At 40.2% G+C, this 22,121-nt stretch overlaps 1 protein-coding gene across 1 annotated transcript; it reads right to left on the bottom strand.

The window, feature by feature from the left end:
* Positions 1 to 896: 896 nt before the first annotated feature.
* Positions 897 to 19,867, bottom strand: rbbp8l (retinoblastoma binding protein 8-like). The gene is given in 13 exon segments (XM_067593596.1): positions 897 to 2,862; positions 4,479 to 4,658; positions 5,099 to 5,117; positions 8,435 to 8,499; positions 8,600 to 8,696; positions 8,811 to 9,553; positions 13,128 to 13,312; positions 13,722 to 13,797; positions 13,996 to 14,108; positions 15,448 to 15,543; positions 17,387 to 17,429; positions 17,569 to 17,662; positions 19,817 to 19,867. Coding segments are annotated over 13 exon segments (1,821 nt in total). The 3' UTR covers positions 897 to 2,803.
* Positions 19,868 to 22,121: the final 2,254 nt, after the last annotated feature.

Genomic DNA, 22,121 nt, shown 5'->3' with positions numbered 1-22,121 from the left:
CAGTATAAGCTAACTGAGGAGTTTTTTGAATTATCCAAAGCTGCTCTAATGGAGTCCCAGAATAAAAATACAGAGCTGAAATGAGCATAACAGGTCCCCTTTAAGAATGAGAAGGCTCTTCTACTTGGATTAACAGTATCTCAAGGAAACTTTCCCAACAGGACTAGTGTGAAAGTGTTGTATCTTAAACGCACAATATGTAATTTCAGCCGCTAGGGGTCTCTCAATCAAAACAATAACAAAAGACGGAGTGTGATGACGGTGTGAAGTAGCAAGGGATCATGGGAGTTGTTGTCTTCACTGTTAAACAACTGGCTTCTTCAGGATAGGATTACTCCAGTATTCATTGTTCAGGGTGTTTTTACCGGGAGCCGAATTACCCGCAGAGGTCTCCTCCTCTCCAAAACAAACGGACCTGGTGATTACAGGTAAAAGCACTGAATGAAGCAGTTTCACCTAAAAAATCAGTGAATTATCCGCATAGGTCTCCTCCTCTTCAAAGACAAATGTACACGCACATTAAAATCAGTAAAAATACTAATTAAAGCAGTTTGACCTAAAAAAATCTGTGTTTCTCCAACGATGTACAGCACTGGACATCTGGTATGGGCTGTTAGCCGAGCTGCTGCTAGCGTTTGCCCTGTTTATTTCTCTTATAATTTAAGATCCAGATGTATGGCAAGTTTCTACCGGGAGCTGCATTATCCACAGAGACCAATGTATTATCTTGTATGTGTGCAAGTTACTCTTTGGTAAACGCAATTGTAGCGGACAAACACAACGCTGAGGCATGCATCTTGTGCACTATACTCTTTGGTAGAGGGGTATGACGCTATTGATAAGTGACCAAATGAAACGGTCTGTTAACTTGATTAAAATTACAGATTTCTCTGGGTTTGAAAATTGTTGGAAACATTTGGGATAATGTAAGTACACAACTCAACAAAATATATAACATAAGTCTAGTTGTTTTTATACATTTTAATGCGGAATAATTACATATTATAGCTTTAAAGTTCCATCACTTCTTGGAAGTCTGTGCTTCAGAGCTATTATATTTAGAGTGGCTGTTAAAGTTGCACATTTAGAAAATGGGCTGTTATGTGTTGCAAAATGTGTGACTTTCAAGGCATGAGTGTTCCTCCGTTCTCCACCAAACATCTGAAAGCTGCTAAATAGAGTGCTAATGTGAGTTAACATGCACATTCATTTTTAAGTTTTCCTCTCATTTTATTGTCAGTGTTATTATTGTTAAATTGGTTTTAATGACTCTATGGAGATGGGCATAGGGTCCTGGTTAATACTGGAATGATCCAGGGAGCATATTTAGATTTTACTTATCAGGCACTCTGATAACATTCATCTACAATTTAAGAACCACTCGAGCTGAATTAGATGTTACCATTGGGACCACTAAAACAAAACAAAACAAAACAAAAAACAAAACAAAACAAAACAAAACAAAACAAAACAAAACAAAACAAAACAAAACAAAACAAAACAAAAAACAACACAACACAACACAAATGCCTCCAAAAATAACTGCTGTTGACTAAGAAGCTTGAGTCTACAGAATGTCAAGTTTTTAGACTACAATAACAGCGTTTTCTCATCTTGATGTCCATGCATTTTAGAGGTTCTGTTTGTAGCATTTCAACATCAATAAACAATTACATTTATTTTAAGATGTTTGTACAATGCTCTAGGCAAGTAAGAAGCCTCTACTGACTTCTGCATTGTGTAACATATGGTATCTGTCTCTATTTGGTCTTGAAACAACTAAATTATAAAAATGATATTAAAGTAATGAAGCAGATACTTGTTTTTTGGCTTAAAGGTCTAGTGTGTAAAATTTAGTGGCATTCAGCAGAATGGACATGGCAGAAATGAATATAATATTCATAAGCATGTTTTAATTAGTGTATAATCCCATGTAACTAAGAATGTTTGTGTTTTTGTTATTTTAGAATGAGCCCTTTATATCTACATAGGGAGCGGGTCCCCTTCCAAGGAGCCCGCCATGTTGCACTGCCATGTTTCTACAGTAGCCCAGAACAGACAAACCAAACACTGGCTCTAGAGACGGCCTTTCGCATTTTACTCGAGTTTCGTGGCCACCGTAGGTTCTCCTACATATTTAGAAGGGGAAAGGGAGCAGCTGGGTATTCTGTTGGTTGCAATCTCAATGATAGATGCCACTAAATTCTACACACTGAACCTTTAAAGAGAGACTGCTTTATGGCAACAGATAGAGGGTATTGTGCTCTCCTTTTCAGTAGCAGAGAGAGGAAGTAGTGACAAGCACAGAAGAAACAGAAATAAATAACTTCCAACCTATAAATACTCATCATTGTCTCAACCATGTATGAATTTGAAACAGATATAATCTATTCCCATCCTCTATCTTCTACATTCACATACTCCTATGAGTGCACAGGGCTAAGGCAGGGAAAACACTGATGTTTAAAAATGCCACGTGGAAACATTAAAGCTGATCTAATTAGTAATTTTATGTTGAAGCTGCTACTCTACTATACTCTACTATAGTATACTATTATACTACTATATATAGTATACTATTATACTCATTTTTTTATACTAACAATGATCAAATGACTACATATAATGTGGAAGGTGTTGCTCATAGTGACGAACCCACAGAGAGTTATTGCCAACACTGCAGTTCCTGTCAGCTATATGGAGGTTTTTTACAGCTGTTGTGTTGCCCCAGGTGAAAAAAAAAATCAATGAATGTAGGTTTAAGTGAGATCACAGAGTCAATATAATATCATCCGTGTCCTCTTTAGCTGGGGCTCTTCTCAGTTCTCATTGTGATCTCTACCTTCCTCTCCTGCTGGATGTCTGTGAGGAATGAGTAGGAAAATTGTGCCAAACGGTTACTTTTGGGGAGTAGGCAGCGCCCAGAAAGAACAACGTTTTCATGATAGCTGCTTCATACGTATAAATAAACATCAAAAAGAAGGAAGTAGGGAGAGGGACGATAATTGAGATCACATCAGTTGAGTGGTAGTTTTCAAGACCTAATTGCACTCTTCAACATTCATTTGATTTATAATCAGCTTATCAATGCAATATTATTATAATATAATATTTCTTGACCGGGTGGAGTGACACACAGCCTCCTGTAAAACAACACATTGTTCAATTCACTTTTATACAGACTAAACAAAGAGAATATAATATGTGAATATCAGTGAGCTTTAGAGGTGCTGGTAGGTGGATTCTGTTATTCTTGGACAGAACCAGGATTGCTGCTTCTCCCTGTTTCCAGTCTTTATACTAAGCTAAGCTAACCGTCTGCTGGCTGTAACTAGGGTGACCATATTTTCAAACCCCCAAACCGGGACCCTTAAGTATACTGCACATTCATGCACATGCATGTGTATGCGCTTATGTACGCACCATAGGTGTTTTCATCTGGATGGGGGACAATTATTTCAGCCCTTAGCACACCTACCAAGCGCAACTTTTAACATGGACAGTGCCTAAGCAGACGAGAAATTATGTTTTGTCTTCCAAAATCCACCAAGGTATTTGTTGGTAGTTCCCGGGTACCTTACAAAGGAAGGAGTAAGCCTCCTGGAGCTCTTTAGAAAAGACTGACTCTCTCTTCGGCATGATCGCTAACCATTAGCATACTGACAGGTTCTGTCAGAAAATGTCATAGGGTAGTAACAGCCTTGACAATGACATTGATTGACTGACACACATACAGACAAATCAGTGTTGAGTTCAGACACGTGGTGCATTGTTTATCTTTTTATATTGGGTTAGGTAATAATGAGTGGGACAGAACATGATAAATGTCTGTGTAAGCACTGAAAACAAGTATAATATTATAATTATTACTTTAATTGTGGTGAAAACTAGGACAATTTGGTAGTAAATGTTGAAAACTGGGACATTTTAGTGTTTTACAGATATTTGTCAGGACTTGGGACACTCAGCTTGAAACCAGGACAATCCCGGACACACAGAGACATCTTGTCACCGTAACTCTAGCATCGTTTTTAACAGACAAACATGAGTGTGGTATCGATCTTTTCATCTAGAGTCCTTTTCAGACATGGAATATGAAACACTACAGGCTTCATCTATCTGTTAAAGTGATGGCTTTTTGTCATTAAGACAGAAGTGACTTTTACATTAATGTTCCTTGTGGCTTTATTCAGACATGACATGTTCAACCTAGTAAGATTACTGTCATGACTTTTACATAAAAGTGAGTCGCGCACTTACTTAGGCATGAAAATGACATGTTAAAGTGCCATCAGATTAATGTAAATTTCTGAGAGCGGCTTAACTCTCATCAAGAAAGCAAAAAAGTGGATGTCAAACTGTCCCTTAAATAGTATATGTGTGTCACACCATCCATAAAACTTTTGGAATGTGATTTGATTTGAAGACCACACCCAAGAGAGAAAGAAAGAGGACTGGAAACATGAGCTGATGCCTACTGTTTGTGTCGGAGTCTCTGTCAGTTTCTGTCTCCACAAATGCCCTCTTCCTCTTGCAGCCCCGGTTGCTCTTCTGTCCCGATACACTCTCCTCGTCCTGCTCCTCTGAGCTGCTTACTGGCTCAGCTGCTGGTGATGATGTCTGTTATGAGGCAGAAAAAGAGGCAGAAAGCATTTTTACTTAAAGACTTAAAACTCACCTGTTCTCTCTGTCCTACAATGTAAAATTAACTCAGGGTTTCTGTGGGATTCACCAGGTGAAATTCAAGACTTTTAAAGACCTTTTTATTACCTCATAGTATGCAATTTAATATCTCTTTCACCATCATTTTCAGACAGAGTATGAACGTATGATGTAGAACCAGTACAGACAATATGGTCTCTTTGTCATGGCAACGCCGGAGCTCCCTAGTAGCTCCCTAAAACTTTGCTACATTTTTGTTTTAATTTGTTATTTTTTCGCCTTTATTACTTATAAACGTATCACTTATGACAGAAATACACTCATCAACGTTGGAAAAGGAAGTGCAGAGATTGGATTAAGTGAAGCAGACCTTGAAACGATCACTGTTAATGGCATCTCCCGAACACCCAGCCAAATCAGCCGGACCAAATGTCACCGCAAGCGGTGCGATCACCCTAGGAAGAGGGGGAAGAGACCCGGGATAAGGGCCAAGCTAATACAGCTTGGACCTAAGGCTATTCCTCTACCCAGTCTACTTCTAGCTAATGTCCGGTCACAGGAAAATAAAATGGATGAAATAAGACTGAGGCTAACTCAGCAACGGGAGATCAGAGACTGTTGTGTCCACATCTTTACAGAGACCTGGCTCCATTCCAACATCCCAGATCAAGCTATTGCACTTGATGGGTGGATGATGTTTTGCGCCAACAGAACACAAGACTCAAGTAAGAGGAGAGGAGGAGGACTCTGTGTTTACATCAATGATGCTTGGTGCTCAAACGCAGTCAAAGTGGATGGACAATGTTTACCAGATGTCGAGTTAATGTTACTATATTGACCATATTATCTGCCCAGAGAATTCACCAGTGTGTTTGTTGTTGCTGTTTACAATCCTCCAGATGCAAATTCAAAAAATGAACTACAGGAATTGTATGAGGTCATCAGCATTCACATTACAAAACAACTGGATGGTATTTTTATTGTCGCTGGTGATTTTAATCAAACAGACCTCAGAACTGTTTTACCTAAATTCCACCAACATGTCCACAGCTCCACCAGGGGAAGTAATACCCTGGATCATGTTTACACAAACATTACTGGCAGCTACAAAGCCCTCCCTTGTTTCCACTTTGGTCTATCAGACCATATTTCCCTGCTTCTCCTGCCTACTTACTCTCAAAAAGGGTCAAACCATCAGTAAAAACTGTTTAAGTGTGGACAGATGAAGCTATAGCAGCTCTACAGGACTGTTTTGAGTGCATAGACTGGCACATGTTCAGAGATGCTGCCAACCAGTAGAACCACATCAATCTTGAGGAATATACATAAACAGGTGACATCATATGCATATAAGCTATAGCAGCTTCAACTTTTACAGAGGAGCAATAGAAAAAATCCTGACTGGAAACATCACAAATTGGCATGGGATGTGCATGGCCCAAGACAGGAAGGCTCTGCAGCGGGTGATTAAAACTGCTCAGAACATCATAGGTACCCATCTACTGAGCATCAGTGATATTGGGGAGGTGAGGAGCCTGAACAGAGCCCAAAGGATAATAAAAGAGAATACCCACCCCAACCACAGCCTGTTCACCCTGCTGCCATCTGGCAAGAGATACAGAAGTATCCACTGTCGTACCATCAGACTACAGAGCAGCTTCTTTCCTGAGGCTGTGAGACTTCTAAATTCATCCTCTGCACTACAACATAAAAAATAGTTTTGTTTTTTTACAATCTGGTAAATATATGATATAATCTGGTAAATAAGTTACAAAAGGGGTGTCACAGGGCTCAATACTAGGTCCTATTCTGTTCACATTTACATAAATGACCTGGTCTCATTGATTAGTAATAGCTCTATTCATTATTATGCAGACGACACAGTAATTTACTCATCAACACCCTCTATTGACAAAGCTTTGTCTAATTTAAGGGCAGATTTTTTTGGCTATTCAAAAGGCCCTGATTAAACTTAAGCTTTTACTAAATCCAGTTAAGACTAATTACATGTTCTTCACCAGATCCCAAATAAAAGATCCCATTAAGTTGTACTATTAGTAAAATATCTGAGGCTCAAATTAAAAATGTTGTTACGAGTTATAGGTACATGGATATCTGGTTAGATTAAAAATTATCTTTTAAAATTCATGTTGAGGAACTACCAAAGATGCTTTTATTTAAATTTGGTTTCTTTTTTAGAAATAAGCTTTGCCTCTCTTTTAGCAACCTAGCAATAGGTTGCAGATTGTACAGGCAACATTTTTATCAGTGCTTGACTATGCAGATGTAATTTACATGCATGCCACTGCTCATACCCTCAAGCCCCTTAGATTTATAACAGGTGACAGTTTTAGAACCCATCACTGTATCCTCTATGAGAAAGTGGGGTGGACATCACTTACCACTTGAAGGGAACCTTCTTGAACTTGAAGCCATCCTAAATAAGCTACCATTTTATTTATCATCACTTTTAGGACTTAGAAATATAGGATATCATACCTGTTCACAAGAATGCTTTACCTTGGATATCCTTTATATGAATACAGAACTGGGGAAAACTGCATTCACCTACTAAGCTTCTAAAAGGTGGAATAAGTTTCAGGCCTCCCTTAAGTTAGAAAACTTTTTAATCCTAGAACATTTTAAGATTCTGTCGGATCATGTCATTATCACTATTATCATATCGTATACAGCAGCATTATACTGCTTTATTCGTTACTGCACTAATATTATCATTCCCATTTTATTATCATTATTATCATAATATGCACAGCTTAATTTTACTTTTATGCATTTTTAAATGTTCCTGTATTGTGTGCCTCTGTGTGTAATTGTACTTATATTAGTCTTTTTCTTCAAGTCATTTGTCTTGTGTTTGTGTTGTATTTATGTGTGGTATAAGACTGTTGGTTTTACACGTTTTACACATTTTAATATGACCTGTTTTGGTTGTGTATTTGCAGAGCACCATTGTAAATGAGGGCGTTGCTCTCAATTGGTTTCCCCCGAGTAAATAAAGGTTATCTATCTAAATTTGTGCGACCTGGACCCAGATAACAGGTGGAAAAAATGGATAGATGGATTGAGTGACAAACTAAACGAAAAATTCAGTATTCATTTTGATAAAACCAACACTTGCCTATGAGTGGATGAGCTTTCTAGCTGCTAGCTAGCAGTAGTGATCATGTTTGCTACAAGTCTGATGGCGCTGACTGAAACTCCACGAAAAAGAACAGCTTCCTGCATGCATGAGAAAAGGTTGTTCCTCTTCCTTTTCACTAGGCCCTGGTTCCCAACAATACCAGTGTATTTTTTGTGTAAAATCATTAATTTTATTCCAGTTTTTCAGTTGTATTTTACAAGATTACAGTATGTTTTGTTGAAGGGCTTTCAGTCCAGCTGTGATAATAGGTGACAGCTTGAGGCTGTGGATTTTAGCTGTTTTTTCTCTTTTTTCCTTAGTTTTAAGTAATATTTGTTGCATTGCCCTCATTAATATATTTTTTAAATAAATTCCACCTCTTTTGCACATACTCTTTCTTACTGACCTGCTTTTTCAACATCCCCTTTACAGGTTTTCCAGTGCCAAATAACATATGCTATACATTTTATATAATTTTTCTGAGGACACTGAATTTAATGCTTTTTAAGAACTTTCAAGACATTTCATTCACTTTCATCTTTTTGTTAAGTGTGAGACACTTGTGTGTTAATGCACTTTAAATAAATGTTGACTTGAGTGTCTGTGTTTTGTTGTCTTGAATCGCCTTACCTTGGCATTTGTTGATGAGGATTCTTGCTTTTGCAGAGCAGAATTGAGAGTCTCCAGTACTACCACTGTTAGAGAAACATGACACAAGTGAGTGTAATTCACCTGCTCGCAGTAAATGTATAGATTTCAACACACACAAGACACGTATGAGTCTAAGCTGTTTACCTGGACGTAATGATATGGTGAGGACAGGCACCTTCTTCCCATTGCTTTGGTCTGTCTTTCCATTCATCTCCTCTTTCTTCTCCTGCTCTTTGATGACCTGTTTTGATGAGACCACCGCACCATGACCATTGATTCATTCATATAACTGAATCCTGTTTGTCCCCTCTTTACTCACACCCCCATGTTTTATTGCCAAATGACCTAAAATTACCTTGTGGTTTTGATCATTGGAAGGCTCTTTCTCTTGTTTGACTGGCGGTGTAGAGGAGGATGAGCGAGGGATGGCAGGTGAAGTTGATGATACTGGTACGTGTGCGGCAGGATTTGTCTTCACATCCTTGTCAGGGCTCTTCTGTAGACTCTCTTCACCTTGTAAGACTAAGGGTGAATCACCTCTTGGTGGATGGCTGGATTTGGACTTTCCTTGATCTGACAGGTCCAGAGGCCCCTCGTACGCCTCTCTAAGCCCTTCTCCAGAGACCCTCTCAGCCTTGGATGGCGGGATTTCCTTTTTCTCCTTGGGTTTAGTTTGACTCCCTGCATGCTCTGACATACTCCTCAACCTGAACACCACAGTTGGCTCTTTAGCATGGGGCTGAGAGTTGCTCTGCTTGTGCCAGTGAGACCCTGACACCTGCCCTCGAGGACTGGAATGGCTGGCGTGTTGGCTAGTCGGGATCAGGTTGGGAAAACATGTCCGATTCAGTTTGGGAGAAGGTTGCACTGACAGGCCGGTGCCTCCAGCAGCCATAGACATCCAGTCAGAGGTTTCAGATAAGGGCCAGGGGATAGTAACAGAGCTGCTCTTGACTGGGTGAGGACGGCAGGGGACGGGGGCATGGAGCACATGTCTGCTGGGATTAATTTCTCCACTGGCTGAGGAAGAAGAGTTCTTAAGAAGGAGAGCTTGAGGAGGGATGGAGGATCGCTGGTCCAGTCCTTCCACACTTTGAGCTCTAAGTTTGGAGAGACAATAGCCAGACAGATAGAGAAATGTTAAAATGTCCACACAGGTCATGAGGCAAAGCAAGGCAAGTCTGTTTGTATAAAACCTTTCAGCAGGGCAACACAAAGCGCTCAACATAAGACATAAATATAGATACAGTTGAAACCACCTATAGTGATCACAGTTACAATGATCAGCTGCTTATATGGATCAAAATGCTCGGGACAAAATCATTCCTGCACAAATGCTGTTTAAACAATCCGCTTATAGTGATCAAGTTGTCCGCTTACAGTGTTCATTTTGGGTCTTTTCATACATGAAAACATATGGAAAAAAACATTTTAAACTATGGTAATTCTATTTTCTTTTTACCTTTCTCCCATAATGCATGTATGATGTGTATTTAGCAGGTGCGGCACCATTATCAGGCATTGCAGCGCACCTCCGCAAGGTTGTGTGGAGGTGCGGGGTGTGGGTGTTTATTTGTAACTGCTGTGAAACAATCAGAAAGTAATGTTTTCTTCCTCTCATTCACCACCTTTCTCGCTACCACTGCTTGCTCTCCTCATCAAATTTCTTCTTCTTTCTAGCTTGCTTGACCACTGCTTTGCTCTCTCTCGTCTTTTTTAAAATGGTAAATGGACTGTATTTGTATAGCGCCTTTCTAGTCGTCCGACCACTCAAAGCTTGTAGCTTTTACACTATGAATCACATTCACCCATTCACACGCTGAATGGGCACAGGGGCTACCATGCAAGGTCCCAGAGAAACTCTAATCATTCACACACATTCTCACACTGATGGCACAGCCATCAGGACCAATTAGGGGTATCTTGCTCAAGGACACATCGACATGTGGATTGGAGGAGCTGGGAATCGAACCGCTGATCTTCCGATTAGTGGAAAACCCACTCTACCTCCTGAGCCACAGCCGCCCCTAAAATGAATCAGGAAGCGGTCAGCAAAGCCTAACTTTACTTTTAACGTTATCAAACAAAGAGAAATGTCCCTCCCTCTTCCTAGTAATGTTTTTGTCTGCCCTCATGACAGGGTTGTACAGAGTTACAAGTTGTGCTTCTCCAAAAGTTGATTCTGGTTCAACTTTCTTGTTGTGGCACCCATGTGGCTCCCACCACCCTCTGGATGAGGCCAGACTATCCAACCTCACTGTAATGGACCACACTAAACTACAGGCTGAGCTGGGACAATAATTGGTGAGTGTAATTTTTGTACTAGATCTTGTACTGGGAATTGACAAGCCAGCTGAGGCTTTGAATAAGGTGAATTTTCCCCAGTTTTGCATTTGTAAGTGGTTCAGTCACCTGTTGACTGTGTGTTATTTGAGAATGAGCCTGTGCAGAAGCTCTGTCTACTTGCTGCCTGTGAGAATTCATTCATGGATATAGAAAACAAGAGTAAGTCATGTATTTGATACATGCAGTGATACTTTTTGACATGAACAAAAACTATGTTATATATATAAATATGTGTAAGTCATGTATCTACAGTATGATATGTGCATTGTTTCTTTTTGATGAGACCATAAATATACTATCCAAATGCATCCTAGAGTTTTTCTAATTGAATGTAATGCAGTGTAACCTTATTTCTGTATAATGACCTGTCTGACCACTCTGCTATTATAAGTGCTTAGTTTCAGACTTAATTTGGCTAACCTTGATAAATGTGTGGAGTCACAAGATGATAAAAAGTATAAAACACAAATAAGAGCAACTTCTGTTCATTTTTTTTTTTTTTTTTTTAGATTTTTCTCTGATTGCACTGCTCTTGGGAAATACTGTGCATTCTCACCTTTTCAGGGCTCAACAAAGATAGAAACATCCATAATTAGTCTTTATTAACTCAAATTTTGGTTATGAGGATATCAGTCAGAATGTTAATCTGTTGTTTAACTCCATGCTTACCACATCTCGGCACCTGTCTGTGTCACTGCCTTTGGTGTTGTGAACCGCTGAATCTATTTTATGTTTGAATAGGCCTTGCAGTGTTGTAGACTGCTGTGTCTAATTCATGTTTATGTTATTTCTGTGTAAGAAATACATGGTACTGAGACAGTGCACCTGGCCTGTTGCTGTATATCAGCGGTGGTGCTGAACTGTTCGTTAATTGATGCACATAGGGCACCATGTGCTGTCCTTGGTGCTGAAACATTTGAATGCAACTGGCAACCTGCCTTCACTGTATGTTTTCTTAGCCATGGGCTTGCTTTGCTCAATAAGTTATAATTTGTGTTTATGGACAGGATATATCAGCTTTTTTACAATTGTGAATTTTAAAATGACTTTATCAGAAGGGCCCCTCATGAATGCTCTGCCCCTTCTGTGCTGAGAGTCTAGCTCCGCCCCTGTGTTCATATTCTGACCATTCAGAGTAATATAATAATAATAATAATAATAATACACACAGACGGGTGACAAATTAAAGGAAAACTGGTACGGGTCTGAATGCTTCACTGAATGGTTTGATGAGTATGAAAACACACACAGTCACCAGATCTCAACCCAGTTGAACACCTGTGGGAGATTTTGGACTGATGTGTTTGACAGCACCCTCCACCAACATTATCAAAACACCAAATGAGGGAATATCTTTTTGAAGAATGGTGTTCCTCAGTCTTGGCATTGATTCTACAAATCTCTGGAACTCCTCTGGAGGGATGAACTGGAGGGTGTATTATGGGAGTAAGGTAAAAAAGAAAATAGAATTTCCGTAGTTTTAATTTTCCCCCCATATATTTTCATGTATGAAAAGACCCAAAATGAACACTGTAAGCGGACTACTTGATTACTATAAGCAAATTATTTAAACAGCTTTTGTATAGGAATGATTCTGTCCCAAGCTTTTTGATCCATGTAAGCGGTTGATCACTGCAACTGTGATCACTATAAGCAGTTTCCACTGTATATATATGTTACTGATAGTCCCATATAGTGACACAACACCCTACTTCCTCTGTCTCACCTCCTCTCTCCAGCACAGGCTACATTATGTTCAGTCTTCCACAATGGTGGCATGGAAGTTGACAGAGACTCCTGTGAGAGTGGAGAAGGGCAGTAAGCTAAAGAAATGACCATACTTGCATCATCATAAATGAAAGTAATGGCTACTTTTTCGCTTTCTTGTTGAGAGTTAGATTGAAGATTGATACCACTTACTTTTTTGTACACTAAAAATGAAACTACAGACAGGTGGCAGTTCATATTTAATGGATGACCATTAATCTAATCTGAATCTCGGCAAGAAAGCGAATAAGAGTATCCCCCAGCTATTATACTATATACACATGCACCAGAGGAAATGTTAAAAACTGGATTGAAATGTTTATGCATGTGACACTGTATCATCATATCATATCAAAAAGTAATTTTTCTGCTCATTTGTGAGCTGATTTAGAAACTTACAAAGTGACTTATGTTCATTCCTCTTGGTTGTCTGTGTTCAGACAGCGTTTCTGTTTGGTCAAAAGCAGAAAAACATGCATTTATGTTAGAATAAGAGTGTGATAATCGACAAACAAACAAAAGCAAAAACTTTTTCTCCCAGTTCCTTTTTCTTCCTCACCTTCGGCCTTTTGGTCCACCTCAGTTTTCACTGCAACATCGCCATCTGCTGGCTGCCTGGTGGCCCAGCTGGTTGCTGCGGTGATGAGAGCCACAGGTCCAGAAGAGGGAGAAATGTCAGGGGAGCTGTTTGGTTTGACCTCTGTGGTGATGCTGCTGTTAGGGGAGTGGTCACTGTGACCTCTGCTACACACACACACACACACACACACACACACACACACACACACACACACACATATGAATAAGAACAATATTGCTTTCACATGGACTGCAATCAACTCCTGGGAGTTCACTGGATCATCCTTTTTGAATGATATATATAATGATATTGTCATACACAATAATTGTGTTGTTTTTTAAGGTATCTATAGTTTGGAAACTGTTATAGTAAAAGATATTGATCAAACAAAAATATCAATAGTAGTTATTTGCTGCATTCAGCAGGATTGGCTTCACAATTGTAATATCACTCTGAAGTACTTTCACTAATAGCAAAAACGATTATTAAAAATTATGACTCCTCCTAAAACTACACATAAACCCACTATATCATCCTCTCACACACCTTTATAATCAAACACCATATACTCACTCCAGTGCTGCTCTTAAATTCCCAATCTCATTTCTCAGTCTCCTGTTCTCCTTTTTCAGGTTGTTCATCTCTCCCGCTACAACACAGATTAGTCATGATCAGAGCACCAAACTACAATGTTGTTTTTGGTGGAAAGAATGATAAAAAAAGAGGAATGGGTGGTTGAAAGAAAGTTGTGGAAAGCATATGCCAGATGCCGGTGTGCAAGGCAGAGATGGAAGAGAGAGAGAGAGAGAGAGAGAGATGATTACAAAGACAGACATAAACAGAATACCCAGAAGAGAGATGTGCTGGAGGCTCTGCATCTGTGAGACTTCAAATTCCTGCTGCCTTCTCTTGGCCACCTCCTGAGTTACTGTACATCTGTCACACAGCCCCGCCCTCAGCCTGCACAGACAGCAGAAAGCCGCACAACATCAGAAACAGACCTTTTAACTAGACTGACCAAAAAATATTCTGTGATACTCATAACCTTAATGCGTGGTATGGCCAGTAGCTTCTTGTAGCTAATGTTAAAGGACAGGGTCACAGCTTTTTATGTCTATGTTAAAACAACAGTCAGTTGCCCATATGAACAGTGAAAGAGGTTTTCCTCACTGTAATTGTTCCTCCTGTTCACACTGGCTATTAATAGATCCCCTTCAAACGTGCTTTCAATGTAGGTGATGGAGTCCAAAATCCACAGTTGTTTTGTGCAAAAATGTATTTAAAAGTTGATGTGAAGCTTATATGAGGCTTCAGCAGTATGAGTTAGTCTTTTTAGCATCAAATTCCCCCCTTTGTGTTTCCTCTGACAGTGTTGACTGTTGAGCTGCAGTGGAAGTATAGTAACAAAAAGAGGGAGTTTGGCACTAAAAAGATGGTAACATTGAAAGGTATCAACTTGATTTGACTCATTTAAACTTTTAAATACATTTTTGCATTTTAAATACATTTTGCACAGAAGAAGAATGGTGGATTGTCCCGCATCCCTTACACTGTAAGTGCATTATGACGAGATCTTCTATTAGCCAGTATGAACAGAAGGAATGATTATGGTAGGAAACTTCACACATGAACATTGCACTTCCTTGTTTCCCCAGCAATCCACGTATGAAATAGATCTGATGAATGGTTCTCGAGATATGCAAAGGACATACATACATACATAGAGACAGAGATTCCTTGCTTTAAATAGAGAGATTAACCATAATCCTGTAATAGTTTTAGTAATAGTTTTCTTCTGTCATGTTTATTTTGAAATAAAAGTGTATCTGTGCTTTAAATGTTGTCTTGCCTTGGTGATTGTGTAGTGATAACTGAATTATACATTTTTCATGATATGGGGTGGCAGTGGCTCAGGAGGTAGAACGGGTCGTCCACTAATTGGAAGATCGGCGGTTCAGTTCCCGACTCCTCCAGTCTGCATGTCGAAGTGTCCTTGGGCAAGATACCGAACCCCAAATTGCTCCTGATGGCTGTGCCATCAGTGTATGAATGTGTGAATGGTTAGTTCCCCATGATGGGCAGGCTGGGACCTTGCATGGTAGCCCCTGTACCCATTCAGTGTATGAATGTGTGTATGAATGGGTTAATGTGACACATAGTGTAAAAGTGCTTTTAGTGGCTGGAAGACTAGAAAGGCACTATACAAGTACAGTCCATTTACCATGATGAGGCCCCACACACTTATTTACTTCAAATGCGAAACAAACTGTGAAACAAAAGTAGAATGTAACATCAGCACCTATTTTCCAGTGTTTTGATGTTCTCTGTGAGTAATCTCTGCTGTTCCTTCATCTGCTGGTTTCTGGTGAACAGCTCCTCCATTCGCTTTGTATCACTGTTTACACACAGGCACGCGTGCGCGCGCACACACACATACACATACACACACATACGCACACACACACGCACAAAGAATTATTCTTTTGTCAAAACATTATACCAATCAGATAGCATGTCATTGATATGATGATATGATAACAGAGGAATATGTCTTCGCTGGAACATTAATTTCTAAAGAACATGTGGTGTGACTGAAGAATCAGACACAATTGTATTCCAACACTGGAAACATCTGCTTTACATAACTTTTATTTCCTTTTACTCTCAAGGCTGTTACAGCATTTTCATACCATCTTTCACTATGAATCTCTTCTGTTCATTGAAATAAAAGCATTTTGAGTTACCACTGACATTATAAACCAGCAGCAAAAACGTCTTAGATGATGTACTTTTTCCCAAGGACTTCACGCCCACCGTAGATTCAAGCTGATCACTGCGTAACTGCAGTGACAGTTTGAATGGCTTCACTAATTTGTGTGGTAAGGAAAGAATCAATACTGTGGCAGCTCTACTTGAACACACTAATAATGAGAGTTGTCTTGGCCTTTTGTTGTGTGACTGGCTGTTTCCAACACTTACCTTCAGTATGAGACCGATAAATCGACTAGGCTGATATTTCTAATGATAATAGCTTATTGCTGTCATATTAGTATTGACGTATATGTTGGCCGATAGTGCAGAAATGCCAAAATATTTACTTTGTGTTTCGAGATAATTCGCAAATGCTAACATGCTAAACTAAGATGGTTAACATGGTAAACATTATTATCTGTGTGTTAGCATTGTCATTGTGAGCATGAGCATGTGTGTATATATATATATATATATATATATATATATACACACACACACACACACACACACATATATATATATATATATATATATATATATATATGTATATATATATGTATATATTTATATATTCATATACACACACACACCCACATACATATAGAGTTAAATCAAGTAGATATCTTTCAACGTTAGTCTTAGTCTTTTTAGTGCTGTCAAAGTTCCTCTTTTTGTTACTATACTTCTACCAAGGCTCAACAGAGAAACACTATCTGAGGAAACACAAAGAGGGAATTTGGTGCTAAAAAGACTCAGACTGCTGAAGCCTCACAGCTTCAGATAAACTTTTGAATGCATTTTTGCACAAAATGTGACATACTGTGGATTTTGGCCCCCATCACTTACTATGAAAGTACATTTTAGGGGGATCTTTTAATAGCCAGTGTGAATAGGAGAAGTGATTACAGTGAGGAAAACCTCTTTCAATGTTCATATGGGCACCTGACTGTTGTTTTAAGACACACTTTGTAGTTGTAAATGTATCCTTTAATAAGGTAACTGATCTGGTACTGAGCTAGAGCAAGTGGAACAATGTTTCGGTGTGATGAGATTTTTGAACCGGCTCCTGAAGAAATTGAGATTGACTCATGGACTGTCTTGAATGAAATGACAGTATCTTGAAACAAATAATTTGCTTTATTCCATGATACCTGTAGTTATAGCAAAACCCAAAATGAACCCACTCAGTTGCAAGTCTTTTTTTTTTTTTTACCACTGCTTCTAGGGGGAAACAAAACAAAGATTCTGTGACTCAGGACTTGACTGAATGACCTGTTACAACATGAGCTTCCCTACTTACAAGCTAAACACAACATGATTGAACACAGGGCCAGATGCAGGACCAGCATGCCTGATGAGAGACGTCAGGCCTGAGCACGGCTCACACAGTGGCTGAACTTGTGTATAGCTAAACCTGAATATCTTGTCAGCGTTGTCTAAACATGATTATCTGGAGACATCGGGTAGTTGAAGACTCCACTCACCAGCCCTTCTTGTTGGACAGCTCTTGGACTTTTGCCTGCCACCCTGGAAGGTGAAAACACAACACACCTATTTATGAGGATTTGTGGTGAAATCTTTCCTGCAAATTCTCTTAAAAACATCTTGTATCACACCTGCATTACTCTTTTATCAATTACTATTACTTTCATTATTTCTTACTTACCATCCACTTCTCGCTCATGGACCTCCCTCAGTTTAAGGAGAAGCTCGTTGAAACTCTCCATTGTTATGGTGATCACCTGTGACCTTGACAGATTCTGAATGCACAACAAAGAGAGATACAAAGAGAATGTTTTCTTTACTTTTGATGGATAAAATGAATGCTTTCAAATGGAAATATAATAGTTTTAGATAAACAGTCAGTTTAATGCACAATTCAGGAAGTCCTGATGATCTACAGTGCATTGAATTTATTGCTTGTTTTGTGTTGCTTCCTTAACTGGGACTCTCTGTATATGTGTGAATTTGCTGCAAAATGAGAAGACATTGGCAAAAAATATACTACACCTTTCAACTAGGTAAAAGAAAAGAGCAGAATAAAGCTCTCTCCCTAATATTTCTCTAACTCTTGATTGCAGTTGTTTTGTTCTTTTTGAACTTCAAAGGCAACATATTCTGCACAGAGTTTATAATTTAATTTTGGGGGGCTACTAGAAAATGCTTTAATGTTCAAAAAACACATTGTGTCACTCATACTGTCAGTTGCTACAGCACCTCTATTCACCCTCTGTCTCAAACGTTCCATTTAAGCTTCTGTCTCTTTAAGACTCCCCTCCGGCAAAGCCCAGTCTGCTCTGATTGGTCAGCTCCTATGGGCCTGTGCAGATGCCACCATCTCCAAAACAAAGAGACTGATGTTTCCAAGCATGGGTGAATTAAGAAAGCTGGATACAGCACCACTCAGCCATGCTGCCGTGCCACCTTCCTGCCAGATTTGTCCCAATTAAGGGCAAAATCAGTCAGACATTTGGGTGTAGGGCGTGGAGGTGTTGTTTTAGGAGTTGTATCAAGATATAACCTATCTTATTTAAGGTAATGTAAGGAACATCAGACATCTTTCTAGACGTGTTAATCAACTATAGTAGTACCGTACTGGTTTATATTAAACATGTGCATCAGTGATGCTGTGATTTGCTTATGTGGACATGTGAGTGATCAACTTGTGTTGATCACAGATCTGTGCATGACGTGTGGAGAAAACAGGACAGACCCAAAACTTTGGTAGGTGTGCACAGCCGTCGTGTTCACTGTTATTGGTTGAAATGAACACTAACAAGATGCAAGAGGTTTTCTGCAAATGTTACACTTCCAGTGCGTTTGGAGTCAGTTTAACACTGGATTATGAGGGGAACAAGTTAGCTTTCTTAGCTTTTGGAGAGATCTGATGATGTGTCAGTTATAAATATTGGGTGGACAGTATTCCATATGTCATATATTGCGGGAGATGTGACGCCCGCCCTGTGCCCCATGGCAATTACGTACCTGGTCCCAGTGGCCACTCTCTGTACTGCAACAAAAAAATTCCCCTGTGGGCCAAAGAGCATTCTCCCCATAGACCAATTTGATTTCCTCTTAATGCGTCATTCATCAATTCTATCCTTCTCAGGGCAAAAACATTTCCAATTGGCCATTCATCATCTGTCAGACAAAACACTCTCCTATGTTTTGTAATTGTTTCAGCGGGACAACCAGATAGAGTAGATGGAGCGTCTTTCTTTTGTTTTTCTTTTGTTCTCTTTGCTGTAGTGTGTTTTCATCTTTTTGGACCTTTAAATTCTTCCTGCTTCTGATTCTTAGAACTGTTGGATGCTATAATGACGTTTCTTTCTTACTGATCAGCAGCAACAGATGAGTCAAAATGTATCAAAATGTATAATAGCTATGTTGGTCCACAGTGCAAAACATATTAGTTTCACAATAAAAGCTCTAAAATTGTGAGATGCCTCACAATTCCACATCACATGACTGTCAAGTTTCTGTCTGCTCAAACAAATAAACAAACAAACCAACAAACAAAAATGGCTGCCATTCCTTTTATTCTCAGTGGAAAATGCAATATTTTAAGATAGTTTTGGCATTAAAATGCGTTCAGATAACATTTCTGGGTGAAATGTGCATTTTATTTTCATAATCTTCATTCAGTGAATGTATATCATGTTTAGTTTGTCAGTTATTACAGAGATTTTATCAGGCTTTCTATCATTGCTATGGCAGTTGCTATGGACGCTGCTATCCCTGAAATCACGTAGTTCTATGTTTGAATCATTGCCTTTGTGTTGTGTAGTTATCTGAGCTTTTATGTTATTGGTGTTATTTTATGTAACTGTTTGATGATGTTCTTTCAATAAAAAAGTAGATTTTAGAGTGCCCAAGGATGAACTGAATTTGAAATCCAGAATCTGAAGCTTTACGATTGGCTGACTGGAGGAACTGCCCGGAAATGTTTTCTTCACTGTCACCATGTTAACGTTTTCCTTTAATGATATCTTTTTATCATTTCATCAAAACCAAAACATGAAAGTGTCCCTGATAACTCAACAATACAACAGGTTAATGTTAAGGCCATCACTTTTAATGATTTCCTCTTCGATTCTGATAAAGTTAATTTAGTCGGTTTTTGATCGGTGGGCTTCATTCCATTTCAAATTGCCACCAGTCTGCTGCAACCCAAATCCAAACACTACAATGTCTGTTAAGAAAAGGCGTTTTATAGCCTGTGACTGTAAAATGTGAAGTTGCTCCTTTAATTTTGTATTTCCAAGAATACGTGGCTGAGGATATTTAATATGAAATCATCTTTCTTAAAACATAGAGTCTTCCTCAATTCATATTAAGCCACGTCATCCAATAAAGCGCTCTGATGTTGTGTGTGTGTGTGTGTGTGTGTGTGTGTGTTTGTGTGTATGTGCATCAAATTTTGTACCATGATCAAATAAATGGGATGAAAACAGGGTTGTCAAGCTGGACGTTACATGCGCCCGCCACTCCGTCCCTGCCTCTCCATCTTTCCAGACCAGAGTGTTTCTCCGGAGACTCAGGTGACTGCAGAACTTTTCTAACCCAGTGTGATTTGCGTTTTGAGCTGCTGCCTTTCCCTCTAACTGCTCGAAGATTGCATATATTATTTCTCACCTGACTGGGAGAGTGGAGGCCTGGGCGACGGCAGAGTGGAGCCGGAAATCACCTGTCTGAAATTCAGTGTTGCTGTTCTCCAAAACCTTCACCCAGATCTTCCAGCAGACAGCCCCTGGATGGGAGGCAGCCCGAGCCCTGGTTAGACTGTGGCAGGGTAAGAAGAGGGTCTGTGATTACGCCATAGAGTTCTGCACTCTAGCAGCAGAGAGTGATTGGGACCAGCCAGCCTTGTTTGATGCTTTTCTTGATGGACTTTCTGACTCTCTCAAAGACCAATTAGCCCCTCTGGACTTAGGTTAGTGCAGTCCCACTAGCTGTAAGGAGGTTCAACGATTCCTGGGGTATGCAAATTTTTACAGAAAGTTCATCAGAAATTTTAGTTCTGTTGCTGCCCCCCTTCATGCACTGATCTCTTCTAAGTCTAACTTCCAGTGGAACCCCCAGGCTGAGCTTGCCTTCCAGAAGCTGAGGACTGGCTTCACCTCAGCTCCCATCCTCATGTAGCCTGATCCCAACCTGCAGTTTGTGGTGTAGGTGGATGCCTCCGATGTGGGGGTGGGAGCTGTTCTCTCAGAGGTCGGCTAAGGACAATAAGTTACGCCCCTGTGCCTTTCTTTCCCGCAAGCTGTCAGCCTCTGAGAGGAGCTATGAAGTTGGCAACCATGAGCTGCTTGCCATTAAGGTGGCATCGGAGGAGTGGAGGCACTGGTTGGAGGGGGCTGAACAGCCTTTTCTCATCTGGACAGATCATAAGAACCTCGAGTATTTGAGGATGGCAAAGAGGCTCAACTCTTGGCAGGCAAGGTGGACTCTCTTTTTCAACCAGTTCCATTTCACCCTGTCCTATCGACCTGGCTCCAAGAACTTAAAACCTCATGCTCTCTCTTCCCTCTGAGAATTCTTGTAAGGATCCTACTCCCATTCTTGCCTTTTCGTGCATTGTGGGCTCTGTCACTTGGAACATTGAGAGAAGGGTCAACAAGACCAATGTGAACTGTCAACCTCCGTCCGGCTGCCCGCCAGACCAGCTGTTTGTGCTTCCTGTCTTGCGTTCCCAGGTCATCCACTGGACCCACTCTTCCGGAGCACGCAGGACCCTGATCGTCATACGACAGCGGTTCTGGTGGCCGGCCATGGAGAGGAGGTGACAGAGTATGTGGCAGCCTGTCCTGTGCGTGCTCGCTGTAAGGTCTCCCGACGCCCAGCTTCTGGTCTGCTCCACCCACTCCCTGTGCCACATCAACCCTGGTCAGACATCTCCGTGGACTTTGTGACTGGTCTCCCCCCTTCCAAAGGTAACACCACTGTCCTCACGGTGAATAGGTTTTCTAAGATGGTCCACTTTGTTCCCCTGTTCAAGTTGCCCTCGGCCAAGGCCGAGGTAATGTTGCATCATGTTTTTTGCCTCCATGGTTTCCCCAGGGACATTGTGTCTGACCGGGGCCGCAGTTTGTGGCACAGTTCTGGTGGGTTTTCTGCTCACTCCTGGGAGCATCTGTCAGCCTCTCATCGGGCCACCATAATTGCACACAATTCTCCCCCATGTTCCTCATCTGTACGAAACCTCTCGTTTCTCCTAGC

Source organism: Thunnus thynnus, chromosome 6 (assembly GCF_963924715.1).
Source record: "Thunnus thynnus chromosome 6, fThuThy2.1, whole genome shotgun sequence".
NCBI classification, from domain to species: Eukaryota; Metazoa; Chordata; class Actinopteri; order Scombriformes; family Scombridae; genus Thunnus; species Thunnus thynnus.
This window is presented reverse-complemented; position numbering and strand designations above follow the sequence as displayed.